The sequence below is a fragment of the Lactuca sativa genome, chromosome 7, assembly GCF_002870075.4.
Source record: "Lactuca sativa cultivar Salinas chromosome 7, Lsat_Salinas_v11, whole genome shotgun sequence".
In the NCBI taxonomy this organism is placed as follows: Eukaryota; Viridiplantae; Streptophyta; class Magnoliopsida; order Asterales; family Asteraceae; genus Lactuca; species Lactuca sativa.
In genome coordinates this window covers 24927123-24947182 of record NC_056629.2, presented here as the reverse complement: position 1 = coordinate 24947182, position 20060 = coordinate 24927123, and the positions used below count along the sequence as shown (strand labels likewise).

The window sequence follows — 20060 nt, the reverse complement described above, 5'->3', positions numbered from 1 at the left end:
TTATTGAACTGCATAGCTTATGCCTGGCCGTGTGAAAGTCAAATATTAGAGAACCCCTGCCAGCTGACGATAATGTATTCCCCCGGAAGGTAAAAGAGTTCCATCGGTGCTACTCAATTTGGCCTTACTGTCAACGGGTGTGGAAGTTGGTTGACAAGAGGTCATTCCTACTCGTTCCAAAATTTATGTGGCGTATTTTTGTTGTGACAAAAAAATGAATCTTTGTAATGAGACACCAAAATTCCAAGAAAATAGTTTAGGGGTCCAAGATCTTTCATGGCAAACTCTTTTGCTAATAGACCCATAAACTCATGATGTAAGCCAAATGAGGAGGTGATGAGTAAGATATCGTCTATGTATAGACGGAGGAAGGCCATATGGGTTCCCTTGGAGAAGAAGAAGAGAGAAAAAAATGGCGTATAGGGAAGAACAAGAGGAGGAAGTAGGGTTAATGAGATTTACGCTATGATGCCAAGTAAATTGGTATATTTCCGTGTCTCATTCCAATGATTTACAATTCGTATTTATACAACATCATATCTCTATCTACAATAAAGATAAGGTCTATCAACTATAAGAATACTTCGTCAATATGAGGAAGGATAACTTTAGTTAATATTTACTATAAAAATTTTAAGGAAATTTCGCTAGACCTTTATGTAAATAAAACATATTCATAAGAAAATATAATGCAGTTTCAATTATAAAACAAATGTAAAAGACTAGCTATATCTAAGATACCAATAGAGAATGAGTTATGAGTCTTATATAAATATATGGTTAAACATGGGGACTTAATTTTAATATTTATTATTATCTATTTTGCACCCTATCTAGAATTATCTATTTTGCACCCTACATAGAGTAGTGGAGTATCCAATATTTTCGCATTTTTCTAGTCTACGGTGATTGCTTGGGTAGAAGGTTGTCTCTTTAGAGAGCCACTCTGATTAGGGCAAGAAGAACCATTTGGGGCTTCAATGATTTTTTTTTCTTTCGTTTATCTTCATTCATTAATATAATCATAGGCTTTCATTTGATCCATGGGGGGCGTTAAATTGGGGGGGGGGGGGGGGGGGGGTTAGATGCGCAAGGCCAAATTTTTATTATTATATATTATATATTCTTATTTAAAAATAAAAATTTATAATAACAATAATGGTCCTCTTTTTCTAACTCATCGTGTGCCTTTGAAGATATCGAATTCCTCAAGACCGGCCCTGATTTGATCTAAAGAGTCTTATACTCAAGTTATTGTTGAATTAATTCCTATTAATTGGTTCTACTATCAAGAATCGAACCTGGGTCTCCCGAGTGAAAACCAAATATCCTAACCGCTAGAAGATAATGGAAATGGAATCAATTGATAGGAATGAATTCAACAACTTGAGTATAAGACTCTTCAAATAAAAAATGAAAGCATATGATTATATTACTTCATACATTACTAATGAAGAAGATAAACAAAATAAGAAATTTAGTGAAGACCAAAATGGTTGCCCTAATTAGAAGGGCTCTCCAAAGAGACAACTTTTTGCCCAAGCAATCACCGTAGACTAGCAAAATGAAAAAAATATTGGACGCTCCACTACTCCTATCACTACTCTACGTATTCTATCCATGAGATAATTCTAGATAGGGTCCAAAATAGATAATAATAAGTATTACAATTAAGTCACCCATGTTTATGAAAAATATTGTACGCTCAAAAGTCACATTAAAATGATATTGCTAATTAACATATGATCTTAAGGGTCACATTAAAAGGGGTCGTAGAACTCCGATTCATTACGTGCTTTACCATTGCTTTGTTCAGATTTAAAACCGACATTCGAACTATGACTTGGGATTTCACAAACGACACACTTTTTCAACGAAACAATACTTGAAGGCTATAGATAGGGCAAAGGCGAGTAGGAAAAACTATTCAAATTTGTCGGAAAAGTTGTTCAGATTGGGAACCGGGATGCTTCTTACCATTTATAACTTTTCACCGTACTCGCTTTTGGAGCAAAATGTCTTCACAGGGTCGTAGATCGGGTTGATACATGTTGGACAAAAGTATTTTTGATCGCCGAAAATTGCCCAGAGGCTCACCAGAAAATTTCCAAAAATCACTCGTTTGCTAAAAAAAATGGCTGCAAAAGTGGTTTTCAGGCGGAGGTTTGAGGTGAGACCTAATTTCAAGTGTTAACAGGGTGGAGGAGAACCTTCTGGTCGAATTTTGTGTAATTTGGTGGTGGTTGACGACTGCAGCTAGCGGCGGTGGTTGTTTCCGACAGTTATAGGCTGATAAGCCTTAGCTGTTGGTCTGGGGCTCAGGTGGCTTCAGGTAGCAGTGGTGGTGCACAGTGGCAACACGACACTAAGGAGTGCCGAAACCTTCTCGTCAATGATGGTTAGAGAAAGAGAGAGAGAGAGAGAACCAAGAGGTAGATAGAAATTGAGAATGGGTGAAAATTGTGTGAGATAAGCTTCTTATTTACAAATAGAGAGAGGTGGTGAGAACCTCTCTCTATGTGACACGTGTCGCCTCGATAACCCTGCCCGAAATTCGATTATGTTCCAACTTTTTGATTTTGCCTGTCAGATGTACAAAACATGCTGACTTCAGAAATATGATCGAAAATTTTGAATTAATGATGGTACTAGGTTACAATTGTATTCAAAGTTCTAACTTAATTATATTTATGATTTTCTTGTTACAAATGTTTATGTAAAACAACTATAATTTTGTGTTAAAAATATTTCGAGAATGACATCAAATAATAAAGTATAGTCTTAGTCCAAAAACTTGTTAAAAAAGGCTTAAGAAGATGTATAGCTAACCCAACGAATCGATATGATGTTCATTTCTGGGAAAATCAGTTATATTACTGATTTTAGCTTTCTTAGAAAGGGCGTATATTTTGCGTACGATCTTCGTTTTCAACGTTCTTTATATTCACAAAATATTGTTAACATAATCTATCCATTTAAAGTATCATGTTTACCTAAGTATACGTAACGTATAAATTTTATTTTTAATGCATTAATCAATACTTATTATTGTGAATAGTGTTACATTCATTAGCCGTTCCGCATGCAATTCTAAGTATGAAAACTTTATCTGCATGAATATGATGGAATTCAATACATTAGGTCTATTACCAGTGGTGTTCAAGGTGACTGAGACAATGAATGATTACCTAATTTTCTTGTTATGATTCTCAAGTGTCCCAAACTCACATTTATGTTGAATTTATTGGACGCTTTAGCTTTAATCTTCCTTCAACTCATTTTGGCTTCTCTATAATTTCACTCATAAAATGTTTTCAGATCTATCTAATAAGTCCCTATTGACCCAAGCTTAAAAACCCTACAATAGTTATGTTCACTAACTAGAGATTTGATCTAAAATGTCTTCTCTTTAGCCGTCCAGAAAGCCCAAGGTATAAAGAGGCAAGATAGTGACTTGTTGTTTTTGTAACATTTAACTAACAATCTTTCATAGTCATTTTTTTTCAAACCAAAGATCATACCCATTAGCAATTCCATAGCTACTTAACATATGCTTAAGCTCAGTAGGATTAGAAAATCACATACCTAACATTGGTTTAATCTTATCCCATGGTTGTCTGTCATCATGCACATCATCACGTATAGGGTATTAGGGTAGAACATTCTCATCATCTTCATTCCTAGGTACAGGAGGAAAAAGAATGTTTAAAAACCTGTCATTTACAGTTTTGTTGGCTGCAAAGGGAAAAGAAGCATCAACTTTTCTTGGTCAACAGAACATGTATATGAAAAGACTGAATCTTCATCTTCTTTATAGTTTTAATCTTCATCTTCATTTGTTTCTACGGGTTCCTCAACCTCAATCCAGTTAAAGATATGTCCATTGAGGTGGTCCACATACACATTCATTATCTTTCATTAGCATATGCCATATCTAAAAATCTTTGTAATCACCATCGCTGTGCAATATATGAATGCCCTAAGTCAATGATTCTTGTGGAATGAAGTAGTACAATGTTCTAATCGAGTTTAGGGATTAAATGTGAGCTCATGGTCTATTTTAATGAGGGGGGAAGCAATGTTGTCCACGTAATGTTTCTTTTAAATGTAATTAAAGACAAACATGTAAAACCGGTTATAACCGTTATAATATACACGTTTTGATAAGTTTAAGGGTAAATAAAACACTAAAAATAATTCAATAACCAAACATGAAAATTAGTAAAGTAGGTTACCTCTCAACTCTCAAGTCATTATCCCTTTAATATATATCAAACTCTTTATCGTATTCACTGTTTTCCACAATCACCCAATGACTATGACGAACTTAAGATATGATTTCCATTACTTTTTTCTTGATAATCAGGCAATCATCATTTCTATAAGAAAATTCAACTTACCAAACTGGATTCAAGAATTAAAAAATATAACACATACCCTATTAACATCTGGAGACTTATTCCACCATTTCCATGAATTCTTTAAGATGAGAACCAACATAAAATCTCCACTACCCCAAATCAGTAAACACAAAACAAAATTATATTGGTGTATGTAACTTTCAAAGAATGAAAACCCTCAATCGCCATGGCACTGCCTTCATCTTCATCTTCATATTCTATCTCATCTTCTACCCTTTTCTCTCTGTAGCCATTGACACCATCACCCCCACACAACCCCTCACCATGAATCAAACTCTTGTCTCTAATGGTCAAGTCTTCGAGTTGGGTTTCTTCAATACAAGCAATAATTTTTACATCGGAATTTGGTATAACCAAATTCAGCCGAGAACGATTGTTTGGGTAGCTAACAGAGACACCCCCATTAATTCATCCACCGGGAAACTAACCATCATCGACAACGGCAACTTGATGCTCGTAGATAAAGCAGACACCGCAGTCTGGTCGTCAAATCAATCTACACCGATGGTGAAGACGGTGGCGCAGCTTTTGGACAACGGTAACTTTGTGCTTCGTCCGGAAAACGATGAGAATCCAGAGAATTATATTTGGCAAAGCTTTGATTATCCGACTGATACTCAATTACCTGGGATGAAACTTGGGTGGGACAGGAAATCTGGAATTAATCGGGTTCTCCGGTCGTGGAAGACAAACGAAGATCCGGCGACCGGTGATTACTCTTATCAAGTGAATATGATTGGATTCCGGGAGCTTTTGTTACTGAACAACGACGGAAAAATAATCTGGCGGACTGGGCCGTGGAACGGGAGAAAGTTTAGCGGTGTACCGGGGATGAAAACGGTGAGTATAATGCAGTTTGAATTTGAGGAGAACTCCGAGGAGATAATTTATTCATTTGAAATGCTGAATGCTTCTCTTTATTCACGTGTGGTTATGAATTCTTCTGGTATTGCTCAAAGATTCGTTTGGGCTGAAACAACGAAAACATGGAATGTATTCTGGTCTTTCCCTGATGATTATTGCGATAAGTTTGGTGAATGTGGTTCGTTTGGGTTTTGTGACGCAAACACTGCGCCGATGTGCAATTGCATGACACCCGGATTCGAACCGAAAAACAAACAAGCATGGGATTTTCGAGATGGGTCGGATGGGTGTGTTCGGAATCGGAGCTCCAAATTGGATTGTGGGTCGGATGGATTTCTGCCATTGAAGAACATGAAATTGCCGGAGAGTTCGAAAGCTTTTGTAGATCAGACGAAGAATTTGAGCGAGTGTGGTGAGATTTGCAAAAAGAAATGTTCTTGTGCAGCTTATGCTAATATGGATGTCACTGAAGGCGGGTCGGGTTGTCTGATTTGGGAAATGGATCTGGTCGATATGAGGCGATATGCTGATTCTGAAATTGGTGGACAGGATTTTTACGTTAGAGTTGCAGCTTCTAACTTGGGTATGTTTCAATTTTCATAATGCACATTTATATTTTGTTACACCCTTCGATCAAGATTTTGAAAATACTATGTCATATGATTCTTTGATTCTTTATACAATCATTCTAATTCAATTAAACACAACAATTTATTAAGAAGACTAATTTTCTATATTCTTCATATGGTCGCTAGTTAATTTTATTTTTATCATATTATTAATAAGCCGTCCCAATTTTTTTATTAGAGTAAACTAATTTTTCGGTCCATGTGGTTTGTACTCGTTTACATATTCGGTCAAAGTGTTGAAATTGATACGGATGGTTCTTGTAATTTTAAATTCCATCGCATTTGGTTTTTTTTTTCTTAAGACTCTCATAATTTATTTATTTTTGCTATTGGACTAAATATAATAACATCTATAAACTTCATGAACTATTTCTAAAATCATTAGCGAGTGTGAAAGAAAAGTCATACTCTAATGGACTCTTTTGTTCAACATAATCCCTCCACCTCCATCAATGTATTCATTACTTGACAACATCTGTTTTCCATTAACGGCTACCTCGACCCACATCTCTCTCCCTCTCCCTTAGGCCAAATCTACAAAGTGCAAACCACATGGACCAAAAATATAATTTGCCATTTTTAATATAATATTATTATTTATAGTCCTATTACAATTTATTGTTTAAACTTATAATAATGTTAATATTTTTAATTTTAAAGAAAAAATAGAATAAACTTGTATTTTTATTGTTATTTTTAAATTTTATGATTATAAAAAAATAAAAAAGTTTATTAAAATATGTAAACACTTATGTATCAATCAAAAAACTATTATAGAACGAGTTTGATCCTCTTTCTTGGTATTCTTCTTTATAAGTACGATTTTGATTGCTACAATACATGTGTATATGCTAAAAAAATATTTATATTTCTAAACATATTAATATATGTATTTAGACATCTAAAAAACATATATACATCTAAAAATTATATATATATATATATATATATATATATATATATATATATATATATATATATATATATATATATAAAAGTATTTTATTATATATATATATTTTTAAAAATATATTTATACTTCAACATGAATACATATAATATAAAAAAATTAGGATAAAAACATAAATATACTCCATTTTTTAATTAAAAAAATCATAAATAAATATGTTTTATTCTATATGAATTAATACATATAATATGAAAAAAAAATCTATATATTCATGGTAAAAACGGAAAAGATTACAAACTTAGAAGTATATTTCGAATATACTGAAACATGTGATAACATAATAGTGAAAATAGAAAAAGTTTCCAAATTTATGCATCTAAAAAAATTGCTCTTTTAAACCTTCATTTCCAACATATTGTAGGGTTTATCTTAATATCCCAGAAATCAAAGCTAACCAAAGTCTAGTTCTAGAATGGCTTCGTTGATTTTTTTTTCTCTTTTTTATTCTTCTTTTAATTAGTAATTAATTATGTGAGAATCTTTGACAGTTTTAACGACCCATTCATCAATGAGCTTAGCATAACAAAGACAGTTTGTTAATTAAACTTTTAAGCAACATCATAAATTGGTCTTTTCACGAAGCGATTGGGAAAATTGTTCTAAATGTGATAATTAAAACAAACATCAACATCACTGATTCACAAATAAAAAAAAAAAAAGAACCATTAATTAAATATTAAAAATGACCGATGAAAGAAATTATGACACCGTTGTATGTTATGGTCGATGTGTTAAAACTATAATCAGTAATATTAAATCTGTGAAATACTTAAAACGTTGTTTTTCTGAAGAGAAACTTATTACATATAGGTTTTGCCTTCAAATTCTTTTGTTTGACATGTGAGTTCGTAGGTTTGACCAGAAAAAAATGACCAAAACTTTAGAAAAAAAAAAAGATTGACATAAGAAACTATATATTGTTATATACTGCCAGAATTGTTTATATTTTTATGAAAACCATTAATTATTGTGGTAGTAATCTTCAAATACCATTTTCACAGGAAAAGTAAAGATTTCATTGATAAAATGAAGTGATTTTAAAAAAAAAATAGTATATAAATAAAAAAACTGAAAAAACTAATGAAGGCATGTGAAAGTAGTGGTTATTTAATAAAAAAAAAACTTTGTTTTCATCTATATTTCGGAAAAAGCATAACAATTGTCTTTTTCACAATAAAAAAAAACATTTTTTGTCGCATGAACATCATTTCAAATCCAAACCTCGATACATATAAATACAATACAACGGATTATGTTTTGCATAACAAATATTACAAACCGTAGTTTATTTTCTTGCCCATGAGGCCATGAATGACCATACTTCAAAATAAGTAGCTATCTTTTATTCCAAAAGTTTCTTTAATTTGTCATCTTGATAATATAATCAGTAGTCAAAAGTTTTATTTAGGCATGTTTTACCCAACGTTGTTCTTTTGGAAGAAAACGGACTCACGATCAACCAACATTTATCGAATTTGGAAAAGAGTCAGAGGAGATGGTTTGATCCTCTTATTTTTTTTTTCTCGAACCAAGAGATCTATGAATCGGGATCCTGATGCATATAGATACAAATGGTCCACCGGGAGCAAGAATTTACAGGAACATTTCGTTTCTGAGCAGAAGAGCCTAATGTGTATCTCATGCATTAAATATCCTCCTAAATTTTATTTCTACAAATTCTCCTACCATATCAAATGTTGACATGTGTCACATTTAATGAAATTAATACTAATTTAACACATTTGTCATCATTTGATATAGTAGGAAGATAAATAAAAATAAAATGTAGGAGAATATTTAGACTTTGTTACTTTGGGGGAGACACAAAAACTTACTTTGGAAATTTTGTGAAATTTATTATATGTATTAAAAGTTGTAGATTTGCCTTGGATTTTACAATTTCAAATATCACTAAGTACGAATCTATTCACTGTAGGCGAATCACCGATGACTAAAAGTTCTAAAAATAGCTCCAGCAGCAACAACAAAGTTGTCAAACTTGTCGGCATTACCATCGGTTCTTGTGTGGTGCTGATATTTCTAATTATACTCTTTCACTTGATGAGGAAGAAACTACAAAGGTTGAAAAAACTAGAGTCAGATATACCAGGTAATTTTTAACTTTGAGGAGTATAAATATCATTAAATTAACATACAAAATAATTTAAAATCACATTAACACTTAAAGATTTCTAAGGTCAAAACAGGTTGTTTTCTCGATTCACATATGACTAGTATACTTTTTTAATGATCCAAATTAGCTCCAGAAAAACGAGTCAAAGATTTCATATTAAAAGATGGGGTGGTGGTGCCAAATAAAAGAGATTATTATGGTGAAACAAAGACAGATGAACTTGAGTTACCTTTGTTCGATTTTATGACACTTGTTATGGCTACAAACAACTTCTCGAACTCAAGTAAACTTGGGCAAGGCGGATTCGGGTGTGTTTATAAGGTAAAGTATCTCTTCTACGTATTAACAATTGAAATACCCCCAAATTGCATAAAATAGCAAATTACTTTACTCTTTTTACCCATATAAACAACATACTATACATTTTACTCATAACGACAAGGTACTTAACAACATACTTTCTTTTATCTACGGATTATACCAACATTTTACGAAAGTTACAAAATACTTACTAGTGTTAGATTACATATTATTATTATAGGAAAAAAAGAACAAGTGCATTGTTATTATTAGTAAATAGATGTACTTATTTTGCTACTATTCTATGGCTAAGAAATGCATTTAACTTGTTAACATGAGTAAGAAATTAAGTATATTTTTATAAGTTTCATGATACATATTTTGTTGTTATCGGTGAAGAAATATAAGTATATTGTTATTATGGGTACAAAAGTATAACTAGTGTTCTCGGAAAAAATAGTGCATTCCCTATATTGATATCAAGAGTATAAAATGTTATTTAATTTTCCTTTTTAAATTATTGTGTCGTGATAAACATGAGAGCATCAAGAAGATTTTTGTTGTTGGTAATACAGGGTACATTAAAGGAAGGTGAAGTTGTAGCAGTAAAAAGGCTCTCAAGAATTTCTGAACAAGGGATTGAAGAACTTAAAAACGAGGTTCAATTAATCGCAAAACTCCAACATCGGAACCTTGTTCGAGTATTAGGTTGTTGCATTGAAGCCGAAGAGAAGTTATTGGTTTATGAGTTCATGGAAAATAAAAGTCTCGATATGTTCCTTTTTGGTAAATTTTTCACAGGCTTTATATTTTTTTTTTTTCATTCGATACATATTTTTTATTCAAATCTAAGGTGTCTTTTGAAATAATTATAGACAAAGAGAAAAATGTGACACTCAGTTGGAAAATCAGACTCGAGATCATATGTGGGATTGCTCGAGGGATTCTTTATCTTCATCAAGATTCAAGATTTAAGGTCATTCACCGGGATCTAAAAGCTAGTAATATTTTGCTCGATAGACAAATGAACGCGAAGATATCTGATTTTGGTATGGCACGGATTTTTGGGGGTGATCAAAATGTAGCGAAAACAAAGAAAGTGGTTGGAACATAGTAAGTAACAATCTATTTATGCAAACTAATATCATTATAGTTTTAGACTTATTATATTTCTAAAATTTCTTGCAGCGGTTATATGTCACCTGAATATGCAATGGATGGACATTTTTCAACAAAATCAGATGTGTTCAGTTTTGGAGTTTTGGTTCTCGAGATAATAAGCGGTAAAAAGAACACCGGATCATGTTATACAAGTAGTCAACACAACCTTCTTAGACAAGTAAGTATTAAGATAGTGTTTGAGTTATAGTAATACAAAGGGAATAAAATGAAGCATTATGTGGCAATAAATAGATCTTCTTTGTTTATCCTCATGTACAAATGAATCTGCGCTTTCTATGATGATTGTGATTATTTCTCTTTAGGCAATTTTCATTTTGGGGAGATCTGTTCTTGCCATTTCCTTTTTAATGGAATAAAATATAACTACTTTATAAAATTCAGTAATATTTAAAAAAAAATCAAAACTTTAACTAAGTTAACTTTTGTTATTTTATAAAGATTAAGAATCGATTTTGATTATAATTTTACTTTACTTTCATTATACTCAATTTTGATTTTGTTTTATTTTTATAAACAAGCTTTTAAAGATTAATTACTTTCCACTGTTTGAAATATTTATTATATATTCAAATGTTATGAAATATGTTCGTATGTAATTTTTTCTTTCATATATTTTTAATTTGTTAATATTAATTTTCTAATAATTTGTTGCTTTCGTTTAAACTAATAAACATGATAATATAATATAACGACTCATTAAATTACATTGTTCATTCCATTGCTTTGTTAATTTTATTTCATCATATCAAACATACCTTAACTATGATAGATTAAGAAATTCTAATCATTTCTTGATATTATCTCATATGTAACGATTACAACGATTTTAGACATGGACGTTATGGAATGAAGGCAAGGCTTTAGAACTACTAGATGAATCTATCAGGGCCAATATTTTTGAGAACGAAGTATTAAGATGCATACAAATTGGATTGTTATGTGTTCAAGAACATCCAGAAGATAGACCTAACATGTCAAATATATTGTTGCTACTGTCTAGTGAAATCGCACAAATATCACTACCAAAATATCCTGGATTCTTTATTAGAAAAAGGAACACTGAAACGGAATTTTCAAGAATACAAGATGATTTAAGGAGCATAAACGAAATCACAGTATCAATATTACATGGTAGATAGTGAAAGTAGGTTAGGAACAATCTACATTTGTACAACAGTTTATTCTATTTCTTTATTACTTTTGCTTTATTAAATATCTTATTACAAGAAAGTGGAGATTATGTTATTTTTTCCATATCCATGCTCTTCTCATCTATCCTTTCCTCATCCCAAAATGAATGAGTTTCAGGGACTCCATCAATTATAATTTGACTATCTATTCATATATCATGTAACAAGCATAACAATAAATAGTTAATAGATTAAACACCATAAGTGATGCATATTACATAACATGAAGAATGAGAAAGCATACCACAAACATATCAAGCTCCATATGTACTTATTTTACCAACTTCAAACTCTTGTAATTTTGCTTCATTGATTCTGATACAGTCTATGATCTCCTTTGTAGTGTACTTTGATAGTTAGGATCCTTTGTAGATTCAAGAAGACCCTAGCATATGAAGAAGTAAGTTATTAATTGTGATGGGATGTCAAGTCCACCAAGCAAATTACACCATTTGTTTGCAAATAAAACGTAATATAATGGTAAAAAGGGGTATCAATCATCGGGGAAATTGTTGTATTCAATCACCAATGCAATCTAAAAGAACTAGTGTAAATAAACTAATTAACTACAATTAAACTAAAAGGGGGGTGTTATGATTGATTGAAAACTAAAAGACTTGAATAACTAGAAAACTTGCAATTAAGCAAGGCGATGAGATACTCAAATATTGGAGTGAATTGGTAAACCAAGGCAATTCAATACAATGAACATTTGTGTGTTTATCATTGGGATTTAATATGAAGCTTATCATTCATCCCAAATTGGTTATAGCAATCATGAAACATGATATGCCAAGATTTCTCATAGGTAGTATGGAGGTTAGGGAAGCCCACAACACACCTTTTTAATCAAAATCAAAGATCCAATTAAAGCAATTGAACCCAAGAAGTTGATTAGCCTTAAGAATGAAGAAATACCCAATGCCTAGAGGATGTCAATGCTTACACATCCAAAAAGGAATTATGATTCATAAGCTAGAGATGATTTCTACTATCATAAAGCCCTTGTTCTAAGTAAAATTCAATGATTCAATGCCAAACCAAAGAAATAAACTAACAATTGCTTATTAAAGTACCAAGCTCATGATCAAAGCATTAAACAAGCATATGAGATATGAACTAGAATGATAGAAATAAGACAAATGATAAATAAGCATAAATCCTTCAAAAACCCACAAACATTCAAAGGTTTTAGCGAAGGTCTACCAAAATAGAGAGTTTAGCCACACATGGCAATAGAAAAACAATCACAAAAGTCTAATTGCATAAAGAAACTACCAATAACTTGGAAAGATGAAAAGAAATGAGTCTTGAGCTTCAAAATCGCCTTCTCTTGGTCTCCAATGGTGTAAAATCGAAGTTATGGCTGATAGATCTGATCCCCCAAGGTAATGGCAAGCCAAATGACCAAAATGCCCAAAACTGGGTAGTTGCGCGTGTACTCGCGTGACGGAAATTCCACCCGCGCAAGTTCTGCTAGAATGCAATTGGCTCATTTTTCTTCCATTAACCATCCCACTACCAAAGATTCCCTTGGTCCCCTCCATATCCCACATGATTCAAATTAACCAATCATCTTTTAGCTTCAAATATGGATGCTCCAAGCGCAAATTAACAATCCATGATCTATCTTTACAAGTCTACTCCATCCAAGTCTTTAGCCTTTTAAGCCCAAATTTCCTTTAATGGATCCACAAAGCCCAATAATGCCTCGGAAGCCCACAAAGCCCATTTCCAAGCTAAACTAAAACCGTAACAAGCTCCAAAAGCCTACAAATTACCTCATGCAACATAAAAAGTATTCGGTATGATCCATAATAAAAAAATATAAATAAAATACAATGCAATAATGATAAAAAGATCTAAAAATCTAAAATAAACCAATAAAAATAAGAAAATAAAATAAGCTATCAAATCTCCCCAAGCTTAACCCTAACTTGTCCTCAAGTTAGAACAAGACTAAAATGAGCTCGGGATGAGCTAAACTAAAAAGGAAAGAGAAAGATACCATAGAACTTTTTTAACATCAGTCAACATGGTCATAATCAGTCGGTCATGGACCATATACATCTTCAAAATTTTCCCCTCTTTAGAATCATAGACCACATTCTCAACCACTTGATGGGCGAATAGGTCACGGATGGATGTAGTTGCGGTGTGCAAGACAAAGGAAACAGAGGATGTGCCCAATAGAGGCACTTTAAATCATCAATGTAGACCATAGTGCAAGAAGGAAAGACGCCTCTTCACACACTATGATTCCTACATTTGTCAGACTAAAGTGTATAGTACGAAATAGGGTTTTGCAGCGCAGCCTCCGGGCAAACATCCGATTTCAGAGGTTTCTCCCTTGTATTGTCCTTTACAGTCTACCGTCTCATCGTCATGACCTTTTCTCACCAAAAAATCAAAAATAAAATAAAATAAAATAATAAAAAAATCTACTCATCCTAAACCTAAACCTAACAACTTAAATCTTCAATCTTGAACTTCTGTTATTTGGTCTTCAACCTTCTTTGCAACTCGATCTTTTTTTTTAAAATAAGATAGTCTTGAGCTTGGATTCTTGTTCTTCTTTTTGTGTTGCTCTCTTTCTTCATTTTTTTTCTTCTTTGTGTTTGTTGCTTTTCTTTAATCTTTTTCATTGTTTCTTTTTGTCTTCACTTTTACACTTTCTTCATTTTTTTGTGTTTTCTTCTTAGAAGGTCTAAGGAATTTCACCATGTAACATAGGATGGAGGCTAACATGAACACCTAATGATCATTGATAATGTGCCAAGATCAACTAACAAGGGTGGGATATGACTCAAAAATGGGTGTTACCGAAAAAACTTGGTCCGAAAAGATGTGAATTGGGGGACTAACTTCAAAGTTCATCAAGCACCTCAATGCAAGGTGTGATAAACAAAATATATATAACTATCTACTCTAGAGCCCTAGAAAAATGATGACCTATCCTAAAAAGGTGGTGAGAATCTAACTAAGCAAGGCTCGGACAAGACTCAGGAGTACTAAGGGGTACTCCCCCCAAAACCAAGATGTGAGTCTTCAATGTCTTCAAAATACCTTACCGGGCTAATCTTTGCTCGCACACATCGGTTTGACCAACCACATCCCTCCGCACCTAGACCCAATCAAGCTACCTGCATCTGACCCCCACACAAGCGGTCTCAAAGTGGTCTGTGAGGCTAAAAACGTGTCCCATTTATCCAATACAAGGAATTCCATATCAAGACCCAGGACCAATCTATGATTCAATACTTATGACTCGGCGCTATGGTACCTGTAGGGATGAGAAGACAAGAGAAAAAAAAATTCATGAACTTAAACTAGAATGCATCTAAAAAATATGAAAATTAGAAAAGAAAGAAAGAAAATATGCAATATTTTTGAATTTTTATGCAATTTTTATGAATAACCTAAATGACTTACTCTAAATGCAACTATATACAACCTAAATGCAATAAAAACATAAAAGATAAAGAACACCTCACCCTAAGATTAAAATTAAGCATTGTCCTTAATGCTTAGGATAAGAGTAAGGAAGGATCTGACCGGGATCAAGGTGGAGGAGGCTCGCGAGGACGGTATGGAAGCAACACATGGGTCATACAATGATGTGTGGGTGGAGTTATTGGGTGCAAATGGATCTTCAAGAAGAAGACCAACATGGATGGAAAGGTGCACACGTTCAAGGCACGACTAGTTGTGAAAGGCTTTACTCAAACCCCAGGGGTTGACTATGTTGAGACCTTCTCACCAGTAGCCAAGATCAAGTCTATTAGGGTTATGTTAGCCATAGTTGCATTTCATGATTATGAAATCTGGCAGATGGATGTCAAAACCGCTTTCCTTAATGGGAAGTTGACTGAAGATGTTTACATGTGTCAGCCAGAAGGTTTTATAGATGCTAAATACCCCAATACAGTGTGGAAACTTGAGAAATCCATTTATGGATTGAAGCAAGCATCTCGCAGATGGAATCTTTGCTTCGATGCGAATGTCAAAGAGTTTGGTTTCTCTAGAAGTGAGGATGAGTCTTGTGTATATGTCAAAGCTAGTGGGAGTATAGTTAGCTTTCTAGTATTGTATGTTGATGACATACTAATCATAGGAAACGACGTTCCAACATTCCAGGAGGTTAAGTACTGGCTTGGAAAGTGTTTCGCTATGAAGGATCTAGGGGAAGCTGCTTATATTCTAGGGATAAGGATTTTGAGAAATAGGAGTAGAAGACTAATTGGACTTAGTCAAAGTACTTACTTAGAGAAGGTGCTAAAACGTTTTAGCATGGAGAATTCCTAGAAAAGGGAGTTACCTATCTAGAGCAATACCAAACTGATTAAGACTCAGAGTCTGAGTATTGATGCAGAGATAGCGAAAATGATTCGAGTGCCACATGCTTCCGCCGTTGGCTCGATCATGTACGCTATGACATGTAATCGCCCTGATGTGGCTTTTGCGTTGAGCATGGTAAGTTTATATCAAGGGAAATCGGGTAAAGCTCACTAGAAAGTAGTTAAGAACATTCTTAAGTATTTACGAAGTGCTAAGGATTGGGTCCTTGTACTTGGTGGCAGTGATGACTTGAGAGTGACAGGGTATAGTGACGCCAACTTTCAAACCGACCGAGATAACTTCTGTTCTCAGTTAGGTTGGGTGTTTACCCTTAATGGAGGAGAATTTACTTGGAAAAGTTCCAAGCAGGAGACCATAGCTGATTCAACGTGCGAAGTGGAGTATATAGCTATGCATGAAGTGTAATGCCCGTAGATCCGGGCTAGTCAATTTAGGGACGATAAGAATCAAAAGTGACTTTTTGATAAAAGATTATTTAAAATGAATAATCTTAACTAGGTTGTAGTGGTCGTGACAAGGATTCCAGATATATATGAAGAACGAAATCCGAGTTATAACGAAGAAGTTATGACCTGTCGAAGTTTCGTGACAGAATCGATACAAAAATACGTGACGTAAATAGTGAATTTACGATTAGTAATCTAAACGAATGTCGTAGAATACGTTAAACCGAGAGTGTGCATAAAAAGAACGTCTAAATCTGACTTTGTATGAGGAAGTAATGATTTTTCGAAGTATCAACATAGCGGTATGCAGCCCAAAGTTCGAATATGAGATCGAATGATTTCTAGCCGAAACAATCTAAACGAGAATCCAAGATCTCGTTAATAGTAGTGCACCGGTAAAAAGACAGACGAAATCGGACGTTGGATGGAGGAGTTATGAATTTTTAACGGACTTTTCCTGTCCCAGCCTGTTAAAAATATAAAAATAAAGTCAAAATTATCCGACGGAGTCTAAATGAAAGTTGTAGAGCATAGTCTCACCTATGTGTGGATATAAAGAATGTAAAAAACAGAGCTCGTATGCGAAATATACGAATTTTTGAAGTTTGGAAATGCGGAGTACGCCCAGTGTACTCATGGTTCATGGTCTGGGTTGGTCCACGTCGCCCTACTCCACCACTCAAGTGCCCCGGGTCCGTAAGCAGTGACACATTTGGTCTAATTTGCTTAGTACGCCCAACGTACTGCTTGTAGAGGGAGTACGCCCAACGTACTTTGAAGTTACGCCCAACATAATCGCAGGGATCAGCCCCTATAAATAGAATTCAAGGGCTGCCGAGTTTTGCTGCTCATTTCTTTCCTCTCACTTCTTATTCTATCGTTTTACGTGAAAAATATACCCTCGAAACCCCGGTATCATCCCGACACCCGAAGCAAGTTCCGAAGCCCCGAAGATCCTGAGAAATAGAGTTGTCGAGCCGAAACTCTGCCCGCGAGAAGCCCGATTTTTGGAAGATATCCCAGTTTCATGAAAGATTATTATTTTAAGAGTCGTAGTGTTGTCCGAGCATCGTCTTATCATGTGAGTGCATAGTCCCTTTTATGAACATGATTTTAATACAAGTAATATTTGATTATATTAAGTATATGTTTTGTGAGTTATTTGATGATGTCGGAATTATGTGTTAAAGAACATACCTGATTTTTTTATGATAACTTGGGTTAAAGGGTAAACCTAAGGTTTGTTATAATGGTTATGGGGTAGTATCTCTTTCTGAGTACGAGCGAGATATATACGGAGAATATAACTTTAAAATATGTCATTGATCTGGAAGCATGGATTAGACATAGTTATTCGTCCCTAGTCCGAGAGTATAGATTGGACTTAGTTAATTGTCATTAATCCGGGAGTATGGATTAAGATATAGTCAGTTGTCCTTAATCCGGGAGTATGGACAGGACATAGAATATGTCATTAGTCCGGGAGTATGGATTTAGACATGGACCAATTGTCCCTTATCCGGGAGTATGGAATGGGCACAATTATGGACTCGAGAACATGGGTTAGATTCGAGAGTAAGAGTTAGAATTTGAGGTCCAGGGGTATGGATATATATATATATATATATATATATATATATATATATATATATATATATAGAGAGAGAGAGAGAGAGAGAGAGAGAGAGAGAAAATTTTATATTGTGCGAATTCTAAATTATATATATATATATATATATATATATATATATATATATATATATATATATATATATGTTATAACATTGTGGGATTGAAATCCTTATGTACTCACAAGGTTTTCCAAACCTGATCCACTCAGTTTTCTTTGTATCATAGGTAGTGACACAAAAGCATAAATTGGTTGACATGATGAGAGATTTTGGATTAGAGATCAGTAGTTATAAATAACTATTGTAAGGTCTATTTTATATTGTTTATGCTTTTGGTCTGTAGCGGAACATGACATCCCAAGATTTTGTTATTTAATGAAAAGACATTTCTTTAAAGAAATGTTTTTATAAATTCTTATCACGTTTTGTTTTGGGAACAAATTCCACACCAATTTTCTTTAAACAATTACTCTGATTTTAAAACAAAGCATAAAAAAAATCAGTGTTTTCTGGTCGTGAAATTTGGGGATGTCACATTAAGCGTCAAAGGAGGCTATATGGTTGAAGAACTTCATTGGAGACCCTGGAGTTGTACCAGCCATAAAGGAGCCCATGGAGATTTTCTAAGATAATGAAGGAGCGGTTGTCTTAACCAAGAAACCAAGGGATCATGGCAGATCCAAACATATCAATAGAAAATACCACTTCATCAGACATCGGGTAGAAGAAGGACTCCTCGTCGTCAACGAGGTATCGTCAAAAGAGAATCATGCGGATCCCCTCACAAAGGGTCTAAGTAGGATTAAGCATGTTCAGCATGCGAGGAGCATTGGTCTGAAGGACGATATTAGTTTTAGTGATTAGATGGATATTTTAGAAAGTTATAACATTATAAATGTAACTGACATTTGATGATTAAGTAATGGAAGATTTATTTATGAGTAAAGTTTACTATCTTTTCTCAGTTGTTTATTTTGTGTTTCACTTTTGCATGTTTTACTTCCTGAATAATTGGATTATTCAAATTATCCACAGTCGATCATACTTTGGAAGTAAGTAATGAGGTAAGACTTTCATGAATTGGCTTGTAGATTGTCTAAGTGCTTAGACATAGCAAACGTTTGTTGCAACGTTCATGAGTACTCCTGAAATAGGATTTGTGTATTGGATTAAACCCACGCTCATTTGAATTACTTCATGGAATTTATAACGAGTAATTGTGAGACGGTAATATCGTATAATCTTTAAACTGAGATATATGAGTTGTTGTTTACGAGTTGGTTTTGCATTGATAATGTGTAAACGCATCAATAACTTCATGTTATAAAACGTATTGTTGTGTATGATTTAATGAGTAAATAGTATAAGCATATAAGTCAAAATTTATCTGCTCCTTTTGCCTTAACAGGAAAAGCGATATCTTGGGCCCCTCGATGATTTTTTGTTGACTTACGTGTCGGGCCCGGTCAGGACTGAGTTGATGAGTTCAATTAAGTTCCTTGTCATACAAATCAGAAATCGGGAAACAAATTGTTGGACAATGAGAATGATTATATTCCATGTCTTTGTCCATATGATATCTTATAGAAGGGAGGATTATATGATCCCTTATCTAAAGGATGCGTCATTGACCGGGTCAGAGTTCGATAGCGGCTTTTGAGAGCTACGACAACATCATTGATTACACGGTGAACAATGGGAATATCACGACGTTGAATAAAATTTATTAAAAAGAAAGAAAAATGAAAAAGTTCAGAGATTAAACAGAAAAGTGATAAGAGTTATAAAATACTAGGGTAACAGAAGAAATTGGAAGTCTTACATCAATGTTGAACACAACAGTTTCATCTGCTTGAATAAGGTTTCAACCATTTATAAGAACATAATCTCCCTGAAAATATATGAAGCAGAAATTAAAGAATTCATACATCTGT

The 20060-nt window shown here is 33.6% G+C and overlaps 1 protein-coding gene across 1 annotated transcript; it reads left to right on the top strand.

The window, feature by feature from the left end:
* The first annotated feature begins 4560 nt into the window (after positions 1–4560).
* Positions 4561–11742, top strand: LOC111906952 (receptor-like serine/threonine-protein kinase SD1-8). The gene is made up of 7 exons (XM_023902739.3): positions 4561–5868; positions 8821–8994; positions 9146–9339; positions 9894–10104; positions 10194–10431; positions 10507–10657; positions 11331–11742. The coding sequence occupies exons 1-7, from the start codon at positions 4569–4571 to the stop codon at positions 11637–11639; spliced, it is 2577 nt and encodes an 858-aa protein (XP_023758507.1). The 5' UTR covers positions 4561–4568; the 3' UTR covers positions 11640–11742.
* Positions 11743–20060: the final 8318 nt, after the last annotated feature.